The sequence below is a fragment of the Monodon monoceros genome, unplaced genomic scaffold (assembly GCF_005190385.1).
Source record: "Monodon monoceros isolate NGI ecotype Baffin Bay Population unplaced genomic scaffold, NGI_Narwhal_1 Super_Scaffold_12, whole genome shotgun sequence".
NCBI lineage: Eukaryota > Metazoa > Chordata > Mammalia > Artiodactyla > Monodontidae > Monodon > Monodon monoceros.
Window position 1 is genome coordinate 38,280,067 of NW_021703768.1, and position 21,786 is coordinate 38,301,852.

Consider the following 21,786-nt stretch of genomic DNA (forward strand, 5'->3'; position numbering starts at 1 on the left):
TTGTCCCAGCTTACCCTTCCCCCTCCCCGTGAGCATGTTTCTTATAGACAAAGAATTTAAATTTACTTAGAGAGGATAAATGATGAAATACATTTTTAATTATTCATCATTATCCAGGAAATTCTGATCTTGATGATTGGTGATAATATCACCTATCTCATTTTTCCAAAAATTTAAAATTAATTCTATTTTTAAACAGATACACTTCAGAAGGATTTTTCCTAATTCTCCAGTATCTCTGTTTTTGGTGCTCCTAATTCTGTTTGGGATTTAGTTTCTCAGGTTATTTTTAGCTCCACAGTCCCAATAAGTAATGGTGAGTTATGAAATAATTGTTTTTGGAAACAGTGATTCCATTCGGTAGACCATCCTGTTATCAGACTTCAGGAAACCTGAGGAAATGGTCTCAGAGGTACAGCAGGACTATAGTTTGGGGGGAATATCTTGGGCATCTGCCACATAAAACCGTACACTGTGACCTTACATTGTTTCTTGCCTTTCTTAGTTGCCTTTTTTCAGCAGACTCGAAGTCTAATAAAAACCCTTCTAAATTTTCCCAAGCAATTGTAATCCATTATTATTCTAATAAACTCCAATTTATAAGCTATCTAACATTTATATGGTGGTAGATTGCAATCTGATGGCAAATCTTGACATTTTTGTGCAATAACTATATCTCTCTTCAACATTACCTAAAACTAAAGTTTATAGCGTCTTTCTATCTTCAAATACCTTCCAATCCCTTCCTCATTAGTACAGCTCTTCATTGCTATTTTCATTTGAATAGTCTGTTCATTTTGGGATATAAGCACTATCACTGAAAAGAATGCAGAAAAACATAATGAAAGGAAATTACAAGTATCTTTAGGAAGTAGAATTGTTTTCACTGGTTCTTATATTTTCTGGAGTATTACACTTGAGTAGAGTCAAAAGAAGTCATTATAGTTTTATTTCCATTTTATTTGCCTGCCTGGATAAGAACATTTCAATTTTTAGGATTTACCTTGAACTCTTTACTGTCAAACATTTAGCTTTTTAGAAAATGAGCATCTGAAATAATTAGGTGTTGACACATAGGATCCAATCCAACATGATGAACTAGAAATGAAGCTCTCAGAAAACTGCAGCCAATATTTGGCTAATGGGGCACCATTTCCCACTCAAGACTATTAGCTGAATAACTAAGATTCCTATGGCCAGAAAAAGAATATATGTTCTAACAGTACATTTTTGTAAAGTCAGAGAAAAAGGCTGAGTCACTGGATCAGGACATGACTGAATTCCTCTGGGACAAAAGATAGTGGTTAATATCCTGAGTTCTCACACAGATCCCTGGGTTCAAATCCCAGCTTCTCCACTTCTAAGCTGTGTGACTGCTTAACCTCTCCATAATTTGGTTTTCTAAGCTGTAGTATGACACAAATAGTACCTGTTGCAGGGTTACTCTAAGGACTCAGTGAGATAATATAAAGACACTTGGAACAGCGTCTGACACACAGTTTGAACATAGCAGGTAAGGCTGCATTCTGACCATCTTTAGTAGAATAAAACACTGACTGTTGCTTTTCCCATGTGTGACCAGTTAAAACATTTCAACAGTAATCTTTCCCCCACTAAATTAATATAAAAATAACAGTGACAGATAATGCTTAATTTCTTGATTTACTGTGGGCATTTAAGTCAACATAATAGCATGCTTTTCAAAGAAAACAATGGACAGTATTTCTAGGCACACAGATTGCATATTTTTTAAACTTTATTCTAACTCAAATAAAGTAGAACCACCTCAGGTATAGTTATTGATGATGAAAAGAATTTGAGACTGTGTGGGTATTCAGCTTCTTTAAACACTTGATAAGAGAAATAAAATGTATAAAACCACAGAATTATATATGTAAAACAGTTAGTGAAGTTATGTTTCTAGGAAGGAATCCTATTTTCAAACATCACTAGCTTCTAAGTATTACCTTATATAGTGGTATTTCCTAGTTACTAAACGTTTATAGCATTGTGCTTGTGGTATCCTGGCACTGATTTAAGAAGACATTTTGGTCATTACTATCTCTTGCTGTTTGCCTATAGTGAGCTTTCACATAATTAGGGCTGAATACAAGACACTTTTAAAATTAAACCAAGCCTCTGGGAAAGAATCATGGAAATAGACAGTTAAAGGACACCCAGACAATTAGCAAGCATGATAAAGTTAAAAACTGAAGATAGGAAAGTAGGTTAAGAGCTTTTCTCTCTCTTTCCAACATGATTTGTTAATACAGAAGGATAGCCATTAGCTTTATTTTACATAGGAAAGAGATATAGAGGCACTCCACTTTTCAGTCAATAAAGAAATCCCTTTGCTATTTTCCAATGGATTTTTCTCTCTTTTAAGCACACAATTCTGAAATAATTCTCCATTTGATTGATTTTTAAAACAAGCCTGAAAATACTTAATGCTTTCTGGAATCACAACAGTGTAACAATGGACTAATAAAGATTTAAATGTTAAAAATGTGAGAGAATTTTACCCCAGCAGGGTAATTGCTTTTTTAGAAAAAAAAAAAAAATGCAAAAGTGCTGATTATTTGTAATCATTTACCAAAAAGAAATCTAAGAAATAGTGAAAAATACTAAAATTTAGTTGATGATTAAATATTATGGAATTAATGCATCATGATTTTCTCTAGTGGTATATTATTTTATACAGTTTTCCTACTGGCATTCTTTCCTTCCATTAAAATTACATCCTTATGTGCCTGTCTTCTTTAGTAGACAAAAGGCCTCTGAAAGCTTGTGACTTGGCTTCATTCTTTTTCATATCTAAAATGCCTAACCGTCCCTGAAAACATACTCAGCACTCAATAAATATTTACTGAATGAGTGAGTTCATGTGTGTAATCTCACGTCTTTTAGAAAAAACACTATGATTTATTTATTTGTACTTATATAACATTAACAGGATAACAAAAGAAAGTGAAAAGGGAATTTAATATTTATCACATATTGGCTATTTGTCAGGCACTTTTCCTATATCATCTTATTATCATAACATTCTTAAGGGGACAGATATTACTTTCTCAAATTTTACAGATTAGCTTCAAAGAGGCTGAATATCTCTCCTCAAATCAAGTTAAAAGACTTAAGGTTCTGACTTTTCTGAGATTATGTCTGAGTCATTTTCCCGCCATAAAGTTGCATCCAATTGCTTTGCCTTAGCATTGTTAGGGTTTTGCTGTAAATACAAATTAGATCTGTGAGTAAAACAGAGAGATAAACAGTAATATTGTACTTCTTTTCATTATATATTGATCTTTCTTTTTGAAAATTAAGACCTCTTCCCTTTTTTTCTTCACTTTTTATTATAAAATAAAACAAATGCAGAAAACTAGAGAAAACAGTGATTTATCATGAACCAAACAACCTTGAAATCACCACCCAGGACAAGAAATAGAACTTGGCCACCCACCCAAGAAGCCCATCCACGTGTATAGTCCCAATCACAGCCCCCTCCCACCCTCCAAAATAACAGCTCTGCTGCCTTTCGTAGTAGTTGCTTCCCTAAATTTTTCTATAGTTCCATCACAACTGTGCATCCCTAGATTGTATAGTTTGCTCTGTCCAAACCTCCATTTTCAGAACGTCTCTTAATTTACAAATTCTCCTTCATCCCATTCTTTTCCTTACTATTTATCTGTTTAAGAGCCTGGCTGGCAGGCCTGACAGTTCTCCAACACTGGATTTTGCTGATCACACGCTCCAGGTGCAAGTTCATCGTATTCCTCCACCCTCTGTATTTGAATACCTATGGATGCCAACAGCTAGATGCATTCATTGAATGGGAGTGGTAAAATCGTTATTTTCTAATTGTATCATTATCTTTTCATGTATTGGCTTTAATAATTTTATAAGGACACTCTTTTCCTCCTCTACTATTTGGTTATACATTGGTTCAGATAATATAGGAAAAGCTTGATTCTTTCCTTTTACTCACCCAGGTTTCAAGGTAATGAATTGGGTCCCTATGAGCTTCAGTGGGTAATGATTTCTTATATTATTATGAACTTAAATTTAAACTTGTATTAAGTTTGAACTCATTGAAATTCTTATGCTTTTCTGAAGCCCATCTTGGCTCTTTTCAGGTTGACTCATATTTTTTAATATTACCCTGCTTCTCTTTGACAGCTTCCCTACTATCTGGTATGTTAAATTGTTCCAGGCCCTTAACATGTATTTCCTGCCACAAACCTGAGAACAGCATTTTTCCTCTTCAAATGACTGCAGAGCTCCCACTACTGTGTTGTGCAAATCCCATCTCAGTTTCAGCTGCTCTTCCAGCAAATACCTGTTGGTTCTGCGGCAGGTCTACCTGTCCTCAGGTCTATCAGATGACCTTTTTTCCCATTACTTCCTTCCTTTGACGTACATGGAGGTTCACAAAACACAAGTCTTGCAGTTGTCACAGGTCAGTCCCAACTACTTATCTTTTAGGTTCAGGGGACAGTTTTGCTGTAAAAGTTGTCCAATGTGTTTTTCATTTTGCTCCCTATTTGCTCTGTTTTTTATGTGCAAAAACCAAACTATCACTGTCTTCTCAGATTCAAGTTCCCTTTCCTTTTGAAAATTATGTCAACTTCAATTTTCTTGTATCAAGATATATGATATCCTTTCCATTAACTACACAAGGATCAATTTAATAGTGCTTACTCAGAAAATTTTTGGTTGGAATTTTTGTTCTTTGGTGAACACAGTAAAAAAAGCTACTTACCACAGAGCTAAAATTCAAAATTAATCCTCTTTCAAAACACTGACTCAATCTTTTATTAATTATACCTATAGAGACAGTGCTAATTTTCCATCTCTATACAATAGGGCTTGAAATGAAATGTGCACTGCTGTTACACCAAGCAGTGCGATTTGGCAAAAGCAAAAAAAAAAAAAAAAAAAAAAATGCTACATACAAGAAAGTAAATGTGTCATTCTTTCTTAATGTCATTACCCAGAGAGATATATTTCAACTATTTTGATGAAGACGGCATTGATTACAAAGGCAGTGACATTTAAATAGTTTTTATAGGGCTGTGAAACAAGAGCCATCCCACAAGATCCACAATATATAACTCCCCCAAATTTTTTAAACTACATAAAAACAAGCATTACAGTAAATAGAATTAATACAAGTATGTATATATGTTATTTTAAATGGCATAAAATCTTATTTCTAAATATATGTCTCTGTATGTCAGATTAAGCTATCTACACTAAATTAGTTTCGTTGTAGGAAATATAGGGGAAAAGACCATCTGGTTGTTGGAAATTGTGTATAAAAATCAAGATTAAGGGGCTTCCCTGGTGGCGCAGTCTGCCTGCCGATGCAGGGGACACGGGTTCGTGCCCCGGTCCGGGAAGATCCCACATGCCGCGGAGCGGCTGGGCCCGTGAGCCATGGCCGCTGAGCCTGCGCGTCCGGAGCCTGTGCTCCGCAACGGGAGAGGCCACAACAGTGAGAGGCCCGCGTACCACAAAAAAAAAAAAAAAAAAAAAAAAAAATCAAGATTAAGCATAATGTTCATAAAATTTCTTCATTCATTCATATTTATGAAGTGCCTACTTTGTGCCATGCATGCATCTAGCCCTGGGAATAAAATGGTTACAACAATAAAAAAACCCTCCTCCTAAATTAGGCTTAAATTATAGATGAGGGTAGCTAATCAAATGAGATAAACAAAACATTTAGTATAATAAACTGTGAGAAGTTCTATGAAGAAAAGGCAGGGCAGAGATATGGAGAATAACTGATAACCAGAGGTTTAGGATAGGGTTGAAATTTTACTCAGGTTATATTTGTTTATAATTTTCTATTATTATGAAAAGTATTTATAGGAATCAGCCTTGTATCCATGTATTTACATGTGTCATTTTTTTTCTGTAAAATTAGGTAGTGGCCTATACATTTTCAAGGACTTTTTCTATAGGGTCAAACTGACATTTAGAAAAGTTGCAACAATTTACAGAGTCTTTGGAGTCGTATGTTGGAAAGCTTTCCCCCATAGCAATATTATTAAATAATTCACTAATATTTTTCTAGGAACTCTGATTTAAGTTATTTTTACCTTTTATAAATCTAAACCTATTTGGATTTAATTTTGTTGTAAACTGATAACAATGCATTTTACTCAATTATTTTAGTTGGTTAATATTATCTACTGTATAACTCATCTTTTTATATATAGTTTATATTTTTGGTTTTTGTAGTCAGTGGTATTTTTTTCTATTAAATATCCTCAATCACAGTTGTTAACATATAGGAAAGTTACTGATATATTTTAATATATTTTTCTTATAATAAACTCTCTTAATTAACTTTGCAGGTAACGCTATCATTTATCAGTTAGTTCAATTAGCTCTTTAAGGCAGATAAATATCTTCTGCAAAAAAATAATTTAGCCTCTTCTCACCCCAAATATATTCTAGCTATAATTCTGTGCTTGATTATGCTGACTGACGCAACAACAGAATGATTGTCTCTATTCAATCCCTGTGGATGAGGTATCCAGCCTCAAAAGTGAACTAACTTGGCTGATGGAATTCTCTCCCTCTCAAGGCAAATCTTTCTAACTACAGCTTTGATTCTTAAATGTCCAAGCAAAACTCTGTCTTCCATGCATTGTTTTTAGTATCATATTTCTGTGTAAAAATATTAGTTCAAGAAGTCTTAACTTGGGGTCCGAAAATAAATGTGCTTGAAGGGAACCACAAACCTCTTAAAATCACAAACAAAAATTTTGTGAATACATGTACTTTTCCAGGCTGAGAATCCACAGATTTCATCTGATTCTTAAAGTATTCTCTGAGCCTGGAAGCCTAAGTGTCACTAACATAAATGGATAGCCAATGAATGATTAGTATAATCAATAATTAAGTTAATAGGATTCTGGGGTTATTTATATTATTCAATATATGTACAACCGTAACTAGGTAATTTTAGCACATATTTCTGCTATTTTATATATTTAAAAAAATACACCTGAATCCTGGACAATATATCTGTTTCTAATCTTCATCCTAATTCACTTACATGATTTTCCAAGACAAATACCAAATTTATTGCTCAGAACAAAGACTATTTTTAAAAATAATTATTTAAACAATGAATGACTCTTCTACAAAAAAAATAAGGAATACTCGTTCTCCCTATAAATATTACTCATATAACCTTCAATATTCATTTTCTCAGCCTCTGTTCATGTCTCTCAAACAACCAAGATTGTATAATTTTTAATAAAGTATATTCTCTTTAAAAACTAACAATGCTAACATATTCTGCAAGGGCAATAAGTGACATCTGCTCTAAAATGATGTAAAAAAATTTTTCCTTAAATTATATTTCTAAATAACCATTTTTCATAGACTATTAAATGTGACAATAAATAATAAATAGGTGATGGAGATTAAGAGGTACAAACTTCCAGTTATAAAATAAATAAGTCATGGGAATGTAATATACAGCATGGGGAATATACCCAATAATACTGTAATAACTTTGTATAGTGATGATAACTAGACTAATCATGGTGATCATTTCATAATGTATAAAAATATTGGCTTACTTCGTGGTGCCCCTGAAAACTAATATAATATTATAAGTCAATTACACTCCAATGGAAAAAAAATTGACCATAAAAAGGAAAATGAAAGAAATTAGCAAGTTATGAATCATCTTATTTGACTCATATATAACATTTAACTGATTTGAAATAAGATCCCAAATGGCTTATGCCATTTTATGATGAAAATAAAGAGTAATGGGAAGGATTAATGGCAACTCAGTGTCATTAGAATTTTCCCTAAAAGCTATTTCTCAATGTTCAACACTGTAGCATTCTATACCAACTTAGAAGATAATACTGTTACATCTTGAAAATTCTGCAGATAGAAGATGTATTAGATGTTTTCCAATGCTAATTCCCTCACGAGTGAACTTATTTCACAGAGCACACACAAACACGGCCACTACACATCAGGGCTTCTGCTGCCCAGACTTCCCTGAAGATAAAAAGAAAACAGAACAGCATATCATTTACATGGCCCTGCCTTCACTGACACATTAGCTAAAGGAATTCTGAAGACTGTCAAGCGTCTACTTAGTATTCTCCTTTCTTAAATAGTTCACACTCCTTAATTCTGCTCCAATTTTACTTTCATAATTTTAGCTAACACTTACATAGCATTAAGAAGCAAAGTATACTATTTCTAAGCACTACATATCTAGACACTATATATTCATAATACAAATATAAAATATGTATCTTCCCAACAACCCAATAAGATATATATATATATATTCTTTTCCTTGTTTTATAATTAAGGAAACTGAGGCCCAGATACTAAGGTAGTGGACTGGGATTCTGACCCAAACAGGCTGGCTCCAGAATCTGTGTTCTTAACAAAACTATATGTCACCTCAAAACATACCCATAATCTTTTTTTAACAAGTAAAATAGCATTAAAGGATTATAAGAAGATTATAAGCTCCCTTCCTTTCACTCTACATGCCCACTTCTTAAACACCCTAATTTTTTCTTTTGACATTAAATTCACATTTCAAAAAGAAACTGATACATCAACTTTAAACCCTGCTAATTTCCAGTTACGGCAGATGAGGATTTAGCTTTCTTAGGACACCCAACCCTCATCTACCTTTCTCTTTCCTCCCAGAATAACTGGACCATAATCTTTGTTTAAATCAGTCAACCTTGTTTACTTTAAAATGGCCAGGTAAGTGTTATTCACTGCTGATCCAAGCATTGTAATTTTTTTCCCTTTTTTATACACCTTCAAATCATCCTGGAGTTGATAAAGATCTTTTGTTTATTTGTTTCTATTTAATGTACCCAATAGGTATTCATATGAAAGTCATAGATATCTTGTTCCAAAGGATCTGTGGACCACCTATTAACACTACTTTTCAACTGCTGATTATCCATTTTCTCTCCCCTGAAGGCCTTTCTCCAGAGGCCTCTGCTTTCTGGTCCCTGTCAAGACTGGTTTCCTTCAAGACCAGCTAGCTACTCAGGAGTACTCCTGGGACTTTCTTTCAAGGTTCTTCTTTGTGAGATCCCATATCCTGTCTTCCGTTTCCACGCTATTTGGTGTGATTCCTTGTTTTGCTGAAGCACATCATCCAATAACTTTGTAAGAAAGGATACATGGGTGGTTAATATTAGAGTTCTTGAATTCTAATTGGCTTTCTTTAATCTTCATATTATGGCAGGGTATACAATTCTTCTAGATGTCACTTTCTCTCAGAATTTTGTAGACTTCGTCACACTATCATTTAGCTTACAGTATTTTCTCACTTCTTGAGAAATACTGTAAGCTTATAACTTTCTCTTAGGAAAGCTTTAGGGTTTTGTTTTCTTTTGCTTTTTTCTGATTCAGAGGTGTTCTGAGGTGTGTGAGGTTCCTGATGGGGTCTTTTCCTTTCATGGTGCTGAGTGCTCTATGACTTACTCAGAAAAGACGTTTCACTCCCTGCTATCTGGAAAATTTTGTTTAAAATGTCTCTGTTAATCCCATATGTCCATTTTCACACTATGTTCTCATCTTGAAACTCCTTTTATGGAGTTTGACCTTATCAATTATCTTTTATTTTGCTTATATTTTCTGTTTTCTCTTTTTCTTTTTGCCCTAATTCTGAGAGATTTCCTAGACTTTACATGCCAACTTACTACATCCTGAGTATTCTTTTCATAGCATATTGTTCTTACTGTACAGATAAAATATCTTTCTGAAGATATAACTTTTAGAGTATTTTTAAATAATGTTGAGTTTCCCCTTATCCCAAATGCTTCTTTGTTCTCAGCACTTTCTTTTGCTATTTGACTTAGTTTTTCTCTTTTATGATAAAGACTTTTCTCAAAAGTCCTGTAATCTTTTGCTTTTAGATCATATCAGATGATGTAATACCAAAATATACATACAGTCTCTGTGTACAAATGTGAGCCTTTTTGCAAGGTCATTAAGTAATAAATAAGAATTTTTATTGGAAGACATTGAAGTGTCTCATCTCCCATTGGAGGTATTTTTTCCCCAGTGCCCTGCCTGGGGAGAACTGACCAGGCTCCAAGCATTCTGATGTCAGATTAAGAGTTCTAATGATGAAAAATCTGAAAGAGAAATTAAGGAAACACTCCCATTGAACATTACAACAAAAAGAATAAAATACCTAGGAATAAACCTACCTATGGAGACAAAAGACCTGTATGCAGAAAACTATAAGACACTGATGAAAGAAATTAAAGATGATACAAACAGATGGAGAGATATACCATGTTCTTGGACTGGAAGAATCAATATTGTGAAAATGACTATACTATCCAAAGCAATCTACAGATTCAATGCAATCCCTATCAAACTACCAATGGCATTTTTCACAGAACTAGAACAAAAAATTTCACAATTTGTATGGAAACACAAAAGACCCCGAATAGACAAAGCAATCTTGAGAAAGAAAAATGGAGCTGGAGGAATCAGGCTCCCTGACTTCAGACAATATTACAAAGCTACAGTAATCAAGATAGTATGGTACTGGAACAAAAACAGAAATATAGATCAACGGAACAGAATAGAAAGCCCAGAGATAAACCCATGCACATGTGGTCACCTTATTTTGATAAAGGAGGCAAGAATATACAATGGAGAAAGGACAGCCTCTTCAATAAGTGGTGCTGGGAAAACTGGACAGCTACATGTAAAAGAATGAAATTAGATCACTCCCTAACACCATACACAAAAATTAACTCAAAATGAATTAAAGACCTAAATATAAGGCCTAAATGAATTAAAGACTATAAAACTCTTAGAGGAAAACACAGGCAGAACACTCTATGACATAAATCACAGCAAGATCCTTTTTGACCCACCTCCTAGGGAAATGGAAATAAAAACAAAAATAAACAAATGGGACCTAATGAAACGTAAAAGCTTTTCACAGCAAAGGAAACCATAAACAAGACGAAAAGACAACCCTCAGAATGGGAGAAAATATTTGCAAATGAAGCAACTGATAAAGGATTAATCTCCAAAATTTACCAGCAGCTCATGCAGCTCAATATCAAAAAAACAACCAACCCAATCCAAAAATGGGCAGAAGACCTAAACAGACATTTCTCCAAAGAAGATTTACAGATTGCCAACAAACACATGAAAGAATGCTCAACATCACTAATCATTAGAGAAATGCAAATCAAAACTACAATGAGGTATCATCTCACACCAGTCAGAATGGCCATCATCAAAAAATCTACAAACAGGGCTTCCCTGGTGGCGCAATGGTTGAGAGTCCGCCTGCCGATGCAGGGGACGCGGGTTCGTGCCCTGGTCCGGGAAGATCCCACATGCCGTGGAGCAGCTGGGCCCGTGAGCCATGCCCGCTGAGGCTACGCGTCCAGAGCCTGTGCTCCTCAATGGGAGAGGCCACAACAGTGAGAGGCCCAAGTACCGCCAAAAAAAAAAAAAAAAAAAAATCTACAAACAATAAATGCTGGAGAGGATGTGGAGAAAAGGGAACCCTCTTGCACTGTTGGTGGGAATGTAAATTGATACAGTCACTATGGAGACCAGTATGGAGGTTCCTTAAAAAACTAAATGTAGAACTACCATATGACCCAGCAATCCCACTACTGGGCATATACCCTGAGAAAACCATAATTCAAAAAGAGTCATGTACCACAATGTTCACTGCAGCTCTATTTACAATAAGGACATGGAAGCAACCTAAGTGTCCATCGACAGATGAATGGATAAGGAAGATGTGGCACATATATACAATGGAATATTACTCAGCCATAAAAAGAAATGAAATTGAGTTATTTGTAGTGAGGTGGATGGATCTAGAGTCTGTCCTACAGAGTGAAGTAAGTCAGGAAGAGGAAAACAAATACCGTATGATAACACATGTATATGGAATCTAAAAAAAAACAAAAAACAAAAAAAAATTATGAAGAAACTAGGGGAAGGACAGGAATAAAGATGTAGACGTAGAGAATGGACTTGAGGACACGGGGAGGGGGAAGGGTAAGCTGAGACGATGTGAGAGAGTGGCATGGACATATATACACTACCAAATGTAAAACAGATATCTAGTGGGAAGCAGCCACATAGCACAGGGAGATCAGCTCGGTGCTTTGTGACCACCTAGAGGGGTGAGATAGGGAGGGTGGGAGGGAGACGCAAGAGGGAGGAGATATGGGGATATATGTATATGTATAACTGATTCACTTTTTCATACAGCAGAAACTAACACACCATTGTAAAGCAATTATACTCCAATAAAGATGTTAAAAAAAAAAGAGTTCTGTACTCACTAAGGAGACCCTTACTTAATCCTCCTGGTTTCAGTCTGGCTTTCCTGGAAACTATTTCTTAACTGCTCCCTTCATTTCCTGAACACTTCTGCAGTTCAATGGTGAAGGACTGTATAAGTAGAATAATTTCTCCATTAGCTTTCTTTTCCAAAATGTTTTATTTTCCAAAATGTTTTTGAGATCCCTTGTTCTCTGCTTTCTCCTCTTCCTTCTAGTTGTCTATGAATTTTTGCGGTTTTTTTTCACATTATTTTGGGATGGTTTCGGGAAGGAGGAAGAATAAATGATCAGGTCTAACATACTGTTTTCCCACAGGTGTGGATAATTATTTATATCGGCAGCCTCGTTTCTTTTTAGGTAAAAGAGTTGGAGTGACAGAATCAAGAATCCAAAGAGCTGAACTCCTGGCCCAGTTCTTACTATCTATCTACGTCACCAGGTTTATGCTGCTTAACCTCCCTGCAGTTTCATTTAGTCCTCTGTATATTGGGCAGGAAAATGTAATAGTTGGGACATGTACTTGCAGGTGGCACCAGGAGGGGATGCCAAGTATTGCTGTAAGGGAAGAAACAGCTTTCTTTATCTGGATTTATTAATGTAAAGAATAAATGTGGCACACTCTGGTTGGAGACTAATTCTTTGCCCATTCATTCAGTAATATTTTTTAAAAGTCTGTTATGTTGACCCAGAAATTTCACTTCTAAGATAAATGAAAATACACCTCTGCACAAAAAATATATAACGGTGTTCATACCAGCAGTATTCATAAAACCGAAAGCTAAAAGTAATCCGGATATCCATCAACTGATGAATGGATAAAATTTGGTATATGCATATCAAAACAAAGTACTGAAACATGCTGCAACACAGACGAAACTTGAAAACATTATACTAAGGGAAAGAAGCCAATAACAAAAGGTTACATATTGTATGATTCCACTGATATGAAATTTCCAGAATAAAAAAAGAATTCTATAGAGGCAGAAAGTAGATTAGTGGTTGGACAGAGCTGTGAGGGGAGGAAGGGAAGGAGAAAGACAAGTGAGCACTAATTGGTATGGAGTTCCTTCTTAAAGTGATAACATTTTCTAAAATGGATTGTGGTAATGGTTGCACAACTCTGTGAGCATCCTAGAAAGCAATCATTCCCTTTAAATGAGTGAACCGTAACGGCAGGTAAATAATATCTCAAAAAAACTGTAAAAAAAATAAAGCATCTGAGAAAGCTTAGCAGGAAAAAAAAAGTCTATTATGTGCATTTTTATGGCATTAGGAATATAAAATTGAATAATACTGATGAAGTTGTGAGCTTGAATTCTAGTGGAGGGATGTACATAAAATATAAATTCTGATGAAACAAGAGGCCCAAAGAGAAAAAAAAATGGGGGGTGGTGGAGGTGAAGGTGATCACAATGATTAAACTGAAATCCAGATGACAAGGAGAAACTAGCTATGATGCAGAATGACAAAAAGTGAAAGGAGAATTTCAGGCAGTGGGGTTAAACGTCACATCAAAGTCTCTGTGGCAGGAGAGAGCTTCAGCTGGTTCTAGGAGCTGAAAATTTACCCTGGTGGCTGACGACAGGGAGGAAGCGAGTGGTGTGTGACGAGGTTGCCCAGATAGGTTGAAATTATGCAAGGTCCTGTAGCTCATGTAAGGTTTGTCAAATGTATTCAAGAGTAATGGGAAGGCCTCAGAGGACTGTAAGCAGCGCGATAACATCATTAGACACTGGATAACAGGACATGACATAAGATCACTCTTACCACTCTACGTACTCTATGATGAATAGAATGGAGGACAATTTTGACTTTCCATCCTAAAACTGCCTGTGAATATCTAAACAGGAACACCAGCACTGGTGAACCCACGTCGCTTATATTTTTAAGATGTGTCTCAATTGATAGCAGTATTAATTGGTAAAATCAACAGGTACAGAATATAATGAAGAAAAGTCATGCACAAAGATGTTTGCTGCAGCACTGTTTACAATACTGAAATACTGGAAACAAACCTGAACATATAAAATTTGTAAACAGTTGCTAACTCTATGTGTATGTAATTAGCCTTACTTCTTTAGAGTTATAAATAACATCTTGAAAATAAAAACAGGTCTATGTAAATAAGATTGTTAAATTGTAAATCTGAGGCATGCATAATTTTGCTACCTTGCTTTAACTGAGTGGTCAGTTATTAGGTGAAACGGTTGAAGAATATTACGAGGAAATTAATGAATAAACTTGAAAAGGGTCACAAGATCAATTTTTTTTTTTTTTTTTTTGTGGTACGCGGGCCTCTCACGTTGTGGCCTCTCCCGTTGCGGAGCACAGGCTCCAGACGCGCAGGCTCAGTGGCCATGGCTCACGGGCCCAGCCGCTCCGCGGCATGTGGGATCTTCCCGGACCGGGGCACGAACCCGTGTCCCCTGCATCGGCAGGCGGACTCTCAACCACTGTGCCACCAGGGAAGCCCCACAAAATCAATTTTTATCACTCAAACTTGGGTGAAGTGTGTCAGATAAATGAACATTTATCAGATGTCCCTTTTATACAGATGTCCCTTGAACAGTTTCTCTCTCTCTCTCTCTCTCACGCGCGCACACACACACACACACACACACACACACACACAGAATTAATAGAGCCATGAGGTTTATTTTGCAAAAACAGAAAATTCCAGGATGAACCAGGAAGCACCGCCATTTTCCCCTGATTTTTTTTTTTTTTTTGGTGGAGGGGGAAATAATGCTACATTGTACATCAAGATGCCTTCACACACACACACAAAAAATTATTTTTAGAAGAAACTGTAAGTGAAAATAGTTTTTAATCCTAGTGTATGCAGACTTTTTCTTCATTACCACTACCTCTCGTCCTAAAATATATGGTGTCAGCCTAATTCATAGTTTGCTACTTCTTTGCCCAACATGATAAAATGAAAATTTGTCACAGACCCTGAACATGTTCAGTACTCTTCCTGCAGTGCTGATGGTCTGCCATAATTTGTATGATACTTACAAGAAACTCTATTGGAAAGTCTTCATCCTAAACCCAATTTTTGTCTCCAAGTAAGGGAGTGAATTATCTGCTAAATATAAGAATTACACTCAGGATAGCAAAATGCTCACATCAGGATCACAGATATATTTTGCTTGCCTCATACTCACTCGGGGACACAGGTTCATTGAGTGGAATAATGCAGAATTACAAATACTATTTAAATTGTTTTCTGGTGTTGGTGTTATTTTGAGTTCTGATTTTCGATCAAGCAGATATAGTTTAACTAGATTCTGTTAAGTGACCCTATGATAACAATGGTAAGTAATATATGGTTCCAATGCATTTGAAACTCTTTCATTATTATTCACCATGCAAGTTCATAAATACAAGCCCACATAATTAAATATGAATTGGTAAAAGTGCTTCTGCCCAATGACTCAATTTACACCATGTCCCCAAAAGTAGGTTTAAAGGCAAAGTTGCTCAGAAAAAAAATGGAAAATATCTTGTAATATTTTAATAGTATGATCACTATATCTATTAACTGCAATTAAATAATGAAATATTTAAGAAAATTTAAAGTTTTATAGCTTACATGTATACTAAGAAAAAGTAACTGAATAAATTCATACCTCCGAATCTTTCAAATAGTTTCACTTTAATTGGGCCTAACAGTTGCTAGAGCCACTAAGAAGAACTGAATTGAATTTATAAGATATAAAAAGGTTCACCTAACAGGAAAAAAAGTAAATTCTTATGGTCAATTGTGTTGATATGGAAAGCAAATAAAATGAGCATTGCTGGGAGAATACAGTGTATTCAGCACAAAGATAACATAGCAGCAGTTGGCTAATTAGTCCTTAAACCCCAGAAGGTTGAACTGTTTTCTCAGGAGAAGCTCCTAGAAACAAGCGTTCTCTCTCTGACTAACTGTTCTATGGAGGAAGCTTCCCTTCACTAATGAACACATCAGTGATCTCTGACATCAGCACAGTTGTAGATGCAACATGAGGCAGAGACGGAAGCCCAGATATGGCAGAATCTTCAGGAAATGACTCCCATCTCTAGAGTCCTTGTGTATTTACGACACAATAAGCTTTTCACAGTTATTCACACCAATTGATGAAAAGCAGTGGAAGAAATAATGAGTCAAGATATAAAATCTCCTCCCTTACCAGAGGCAAGAGGTTTGCTGGCAATATATATGGAATGGGAGCATTATTTTTTTAAAAAGTACTTATGTAAGCATGATGCAACAAAATAATGTCAGAATCTCTGAAATGACAAATAATCTGTTGATAAATTCTTCTAAGGTAAATTACTCACGTAATAAGAAACATCCACAAAAGTCCTCTAGCTATTCTTTCAATGTACTTGAATGATTATCTCATAACTATGGATTGGCTATGAAAGCACAATGCTTGACCAGTGTCACTTTTTTATTTAATGAATGAAAGGTAAAGTTTTAGCTAATAAATGTAAAATCACTGTTAGTAATCTCAAAATCATATTTAACCTTCAAATTAAATTATTTGTGTGTGTGTGTGTTGTTCACATGAAACTCAGTAAGACTGAGACCATGTCCTCACCACACAAAAATCAGTGTAATCTTATTTTTTAAGTAACTATATTTTCCCTAGTTTGGGTGATTATATACCATGGTATAAACAAAAACATACAATTTTTTTTTTACTAAATTCTCTAACTCCCCCCCCAGCTATTTCCAACAGTATTGATGGTATTTGACGCCTCTTTCGTCCCTGAAAGTTTCTAACATCATCCTCCACTGAGAAGGAAGGGAAATACAGGGCCTCTGCCCTACTTACACCGGAGGTAGGAGAAAACTACCCTCCAGACACAGCAATAGCACTCTTGGGCCCAGGCGGGTGAGAGCAACACCGAGCTAGCTCTCTGGGAGTCTCAGTGGGAGCACAGCCCTGCTGCCTGAGGGAAGGAGAAAGGAGCCTGACTTAGGAATCAATCATCCTGAGAAGGGACTAGACCGCTAGCCGCAGCGTTAAAGTCCTGACATGCCCTGGAGTGGCGGGCTCATGCGGCACTCAGCAGCGTGGGGCTGACCAAAGAGCTGCCTGCAAAACTTCCCTGGCCCTGCAAAGCCCTAGGATAGTGAAGGAAAAAGCCCTGGGTATCTTTAATTTCTGGTATCTCCCCCGTTCTCCATGGAAATGTATTCTTAAGTGTCACTTTTTCAGCCACTAGATGATTACTGAGCTTAAGTTTGGCATTTGTATGAAACATAGCAAAGCACTTCCCTTAAAGTGTCTTCACCAGGAAAGGGTCTGAGGTGAAGAGATCATGACTATAACATTTCTGTTGTGTGGGTGATTACTCCCATATGGCTTTTCCTTTAGGAAAAAAAAAAATACTGCCAGAATTGTCTTTCTTATTTTTGCTTTTTTCATTACGTTATCCTGACATGTTATAGATTTTGAGAAATCCTATATTGGTATTAAGATCATGTAAAGACATCAATGAAATAATAATAAGACTTAAACATATGCAAGCAAGTATTTATATTTCTTCCTTAGTTTGTCATTTTAGAAAACCGGTGTATATAGTACTTGTGAGATTTTAAATCTATTTTTTTTCAGATTCCTTCCTTTTAAAAACCTAAATCATAGTAGCTGTTTAATTTATGTCTATCATTTCCTTTTTCCAATTATGCAAGGGAAAATCAAATATTCCAAACTGTTCCACAGTAGAGTTTGTTTAGGGTATTAGAGCATTCTTTAATCATCTCTCATTTCTTTAAAATGCATGATAAAATTAAACCATCAACTGATTTCAATTTCTTCCTCTGCTTAGTAACAATTTTTTTTGTTTTAAAGAGATATTTTGTCTCATATGATTCATTTGGGAAAATGTGGAGAATCTTTAATTTCATGAATTTCATTCATTCAAAAGATTTTGGCACAGTATGCCGATTCCTGAAAGGTGGCCCCATGGTTTTTATGTAGTAACTGATGAAAGTTTAATTATTTGATATAGTCTACCATTTTGAAAAAGTGTAGTCTCTTTTCACACTGTTCAAGAAATAAAAGTATCATAAGTAACCATTTAATTGAGTGTGAAATTAAATAAACAAAGTTTAGCATTTTATTTGCATGTAAATATTGAACTACATATATTTCTGGAAAGCTATGCTTACTTTTCTTATTAAGACTGAAGGCTGTTTCCATGTAAAGTTTTTTCATGAAAAAATTATAATATGGGTGGCAATACATTTCCATTAAAGACTGAGGTACAGATAGTATTCTACATTTTATTTCAACCTTTAAAATTCTAAAGAACATGAAAATCTTATATACCTTAGAACAGGGTCATTCATAGGTTTGTTTCTATAAGTATCTCCCTAATGGAGGAAATATGTTTGATTATTTAGTAGATCCTTTTCATATGAATATTTTTTCTGTCAAACTCTTAATTTTCCATAGACTATAAATGTTGTTAGGTTTTATAAGTCCTCCTTTGGACTTTGCTATGTGGTTTTGCAAGTAAGAACCTTACACATTCCACACTTCCTAAAATCCATTCACCCTATTCATAAATAATAGTGGCTACTTATTTCTGAGAATATATGTTGTGTATATATATATATATCTCAGAGAAGGTGAAGACAGTTAGTTGCTCCAAGGCTTTGTGTGGCAGGAGTATGGGTTTTCCATAGCTAATGTCATTCAGAACTATGGACAGCTCCCATTAAGGCGTGGAGTTGAAGGCAATGTCCCTTAGCTTCTAAACATAACTCAAAGTAATGTTTCTTTTTATTGCTACATTCGTTGGCTATTTAACAGCCGCCTATTAAAACTTCTTAGTTTGTGCACACACTGTTTTTCTTCTTTTTCCTTTCCGAACGATTTCAGCAATAAATGGATAGATAGATGTCACCCAGAGTTTTTAATTTTGGGTTTTTTGTGTTGTTGTTTTTTTTTAAATTAAAAGCCCAGCCTTCTTCCGGCGCTAATATAACGTGACAGCAGGGTGCTCGCGCACTAATAAGAGGATCTACTTCACGACCTTCATTTGATAATCTCTAAACATGCTTATAACCGAATGAATACTTGGGCGACAAATAAGATCAGGAAATGTCTTAATTTTAATTCGCCGAAGCAGAGTTTCCTTGACAGCTGACAGCTCTCCTGCCCTTGTTCCCGAGTTGGGAAACGGGAAAGAAATTTCTGAAATAGACTAGTAGCCAAGGTCAAGAAAGGGTGTTCCTCTGTTTCAGGAAGGGGGCTCTGGAAACGCCCCCTGTCTCCGTTTCGGGAACTCGAGGCTTCCTGTCACGCTCCTGCCCCACCTGGCAGCGCCAGCTCCACTGAAATCTCAAGTCAGGGACTCTCCAAGCGCAAATTACCAATCCTCAGCCTGCCAGCCACTATCCTGAAGCAAGGCACTGAGGATACCCAGAGACTATAAGCGTTTGAGAGACAGACTAATTGCACTCCCCACAGGCGAGAGAGGCTGGACCGGCTGGGACCTGTGAGTCACTGTCTCCGGTCGCCCCATCCTCTCCTCAAACCCAGGGGCGCCTTCTTCCCCTCTGGGAGGGACCCACTTCTTGGGGGAGTAGCGCGAGGGAGGGTGGCACCCCCAAGACGACTTTCTGGCCACTTTCTTACACTCTCATCTCCGAAGGGAAAGTTTCCCTGCACAACTTAGCATCCTCCCATCCGGGGGTCACCGTGGCCTTCTTCCCCGACCTGGCCCCAAAGTTCCCGAGGCAAAGCAAGAGAACCTCCCCGGGGTGCCCGGGCAACAGGAACACATCAGACAACCTTCTCCTGGGTGGAAACTAGTTGTGAAGAGTCGAGCCTGTCGCCCGAGTGCAAGCCTCCGGCGGCGCCGCCCGCCGCCAGCCCGGCACCCCCTCCCCGCGAGTCCCCGTGCGCCCCCTCCCAAGAGCGGGGAAGCGCGTTTAAGGGCGCGCCCGGAAGGGAGGGTGGGGCGGCGACAGGGAGTCCTCACCTGAAATCGCTGTAAGGGTGGATTATCCAGAAGCCTGCAGTTTTAACCCTTTCCTGCTCCTTCTCCACCGCCTTCTGGCTCCCAAACATGCGGAGGGAGAATTTGTTGACCCCCGGCTGCAGCATGGAGGTGAACTGCCGCTGCATGAAGCCGTACTGCCGCCTGGGCCCCTCGGCGTCCTCGAAGCCCCCGGCCGGCTCCTCGCCGCCGCCGCCGCCGCCGTCCACCTTGAAGCACACGGAATTGCCCTGCTCCTTCCCGCCGGCCCCGCTGCCCCCCGGCGGGGTGCCCAGGCGCTTCTCGGCCGCGGCAGGCCCCGCGCCCGTCGCGGGCGCCTTGGTGGGAAAGACGCTGTTGCCATCGTCCCGGCTGTTGGACGACGAGTTGGGCTTGCCGCCTCCTTCCATGCCCGGGGGACGCGGCCGGCGACGGCGCGGGCTCCAGACTCGCCGGCCGCCCAGCGCCGGGGACACGAAGCGGAGGGGGCAGGGGCCCGATCCGGCGGCCGCCGAGCCCGGCTGCCCGTCGCGGCGGCGGCGGCGGCGGCGGCGGCGGCTTCTGCTTCCCGCCCGCGCCGCTGCTCGCTGCGCGCTTGGCTCCCGCCGCCGCCGCTGCCCTCAGTGGCTGCGCTCCCCGCTCCGGCGCGCCAGGTGCTGAGGCTGAGGCTGTCCGAGCGAGGCGAGGCTCCGCTCAGCCCTCGCGCGCCAGCGCCTCCCGGCGGCTGCCCTCTGCTGGCTGGAAAGGGAGTCTCCCCGCCCGCACGCCGCACGCTCTCCCTCCACTCTTGCTCCACTTCTGCCCAGCGTGACATTGAACTCAGGAGCCCTCGAGACATTTATTCGCACGTGTTGTGAGAGACTCGGTGTATGTTTGCATGAAAAAGGAGAGAGAGTCAGAAAAACAGAGGGAGGAAGACTGAGCCAGCGGATGTATATTTATCCAAAAGAAACAAACATCCTTGAACTCATTGAGACCTTGTCACATTGAATGCCTGTTTGAATGATGTTACAGATCGGGAAAGGGAGATAGGCTGGCTCTGCGTGCAGAAAATTCAGCGTACAGCTAGGTGTACATAAAAAAGTAAGATTTGACAATGGATGATAAATTTAATGAGTGGAAGTGAACTTGTGTGTGTGTGTGTGTGTGTGTGTGTGTGTGCACTTGAAGGAGAGAGGCAGACAGGGAAAAGAGACTAGATTCTGTGTAACCCAGGGTAATTAGCTGCTTGGGGCTTTTCAGATGAAGCTCTGCACCTAGGGACCGACAGCTGACCTCCTTACACTTATCCTTGTTTATTCTCTCCGAGCTCGTTACGCAGAAGATGGGATTTCTTTCTTCCCAAGGCCACTCACATCAATATGCAGGTCTTCCAGCGGCCAATACTGAAAGAAAAGTGTGTTAGGGAAACCTCACCAGAGCTGACCTAACTTTTCATGTT

At 38.0% G+C, this 21,786-nt stretch overlaps 1 protein-coding gene across 1 annotated transcript in view; it reads right to left on the reverse strand.

Moving 5' to 3' along the window:
* Positions 1–21,043, reverse strand: part of HCN1 (hyperpolarization activated cyclic nucleotide gated potassium channel 1) — a 368,096-nt gene extending 347,053 nt beyond the window's left edge. Inside the window, exon 1 of the mRNA XM_029217880.1 lies at positions 20,349–21,043. Within this exon, the coding sequence (XP_029073713.1) occupies positions 20,349–20,755 (407 nt within the window). The 5' untranslated portion in view covers positions 20,756–21,043. The remainder of the gene's footprint in view (positions 1–20,348) is intronic.
* Between the last annotated feature and the right edge of the window lie 743 nt (positions 21,044–21,786).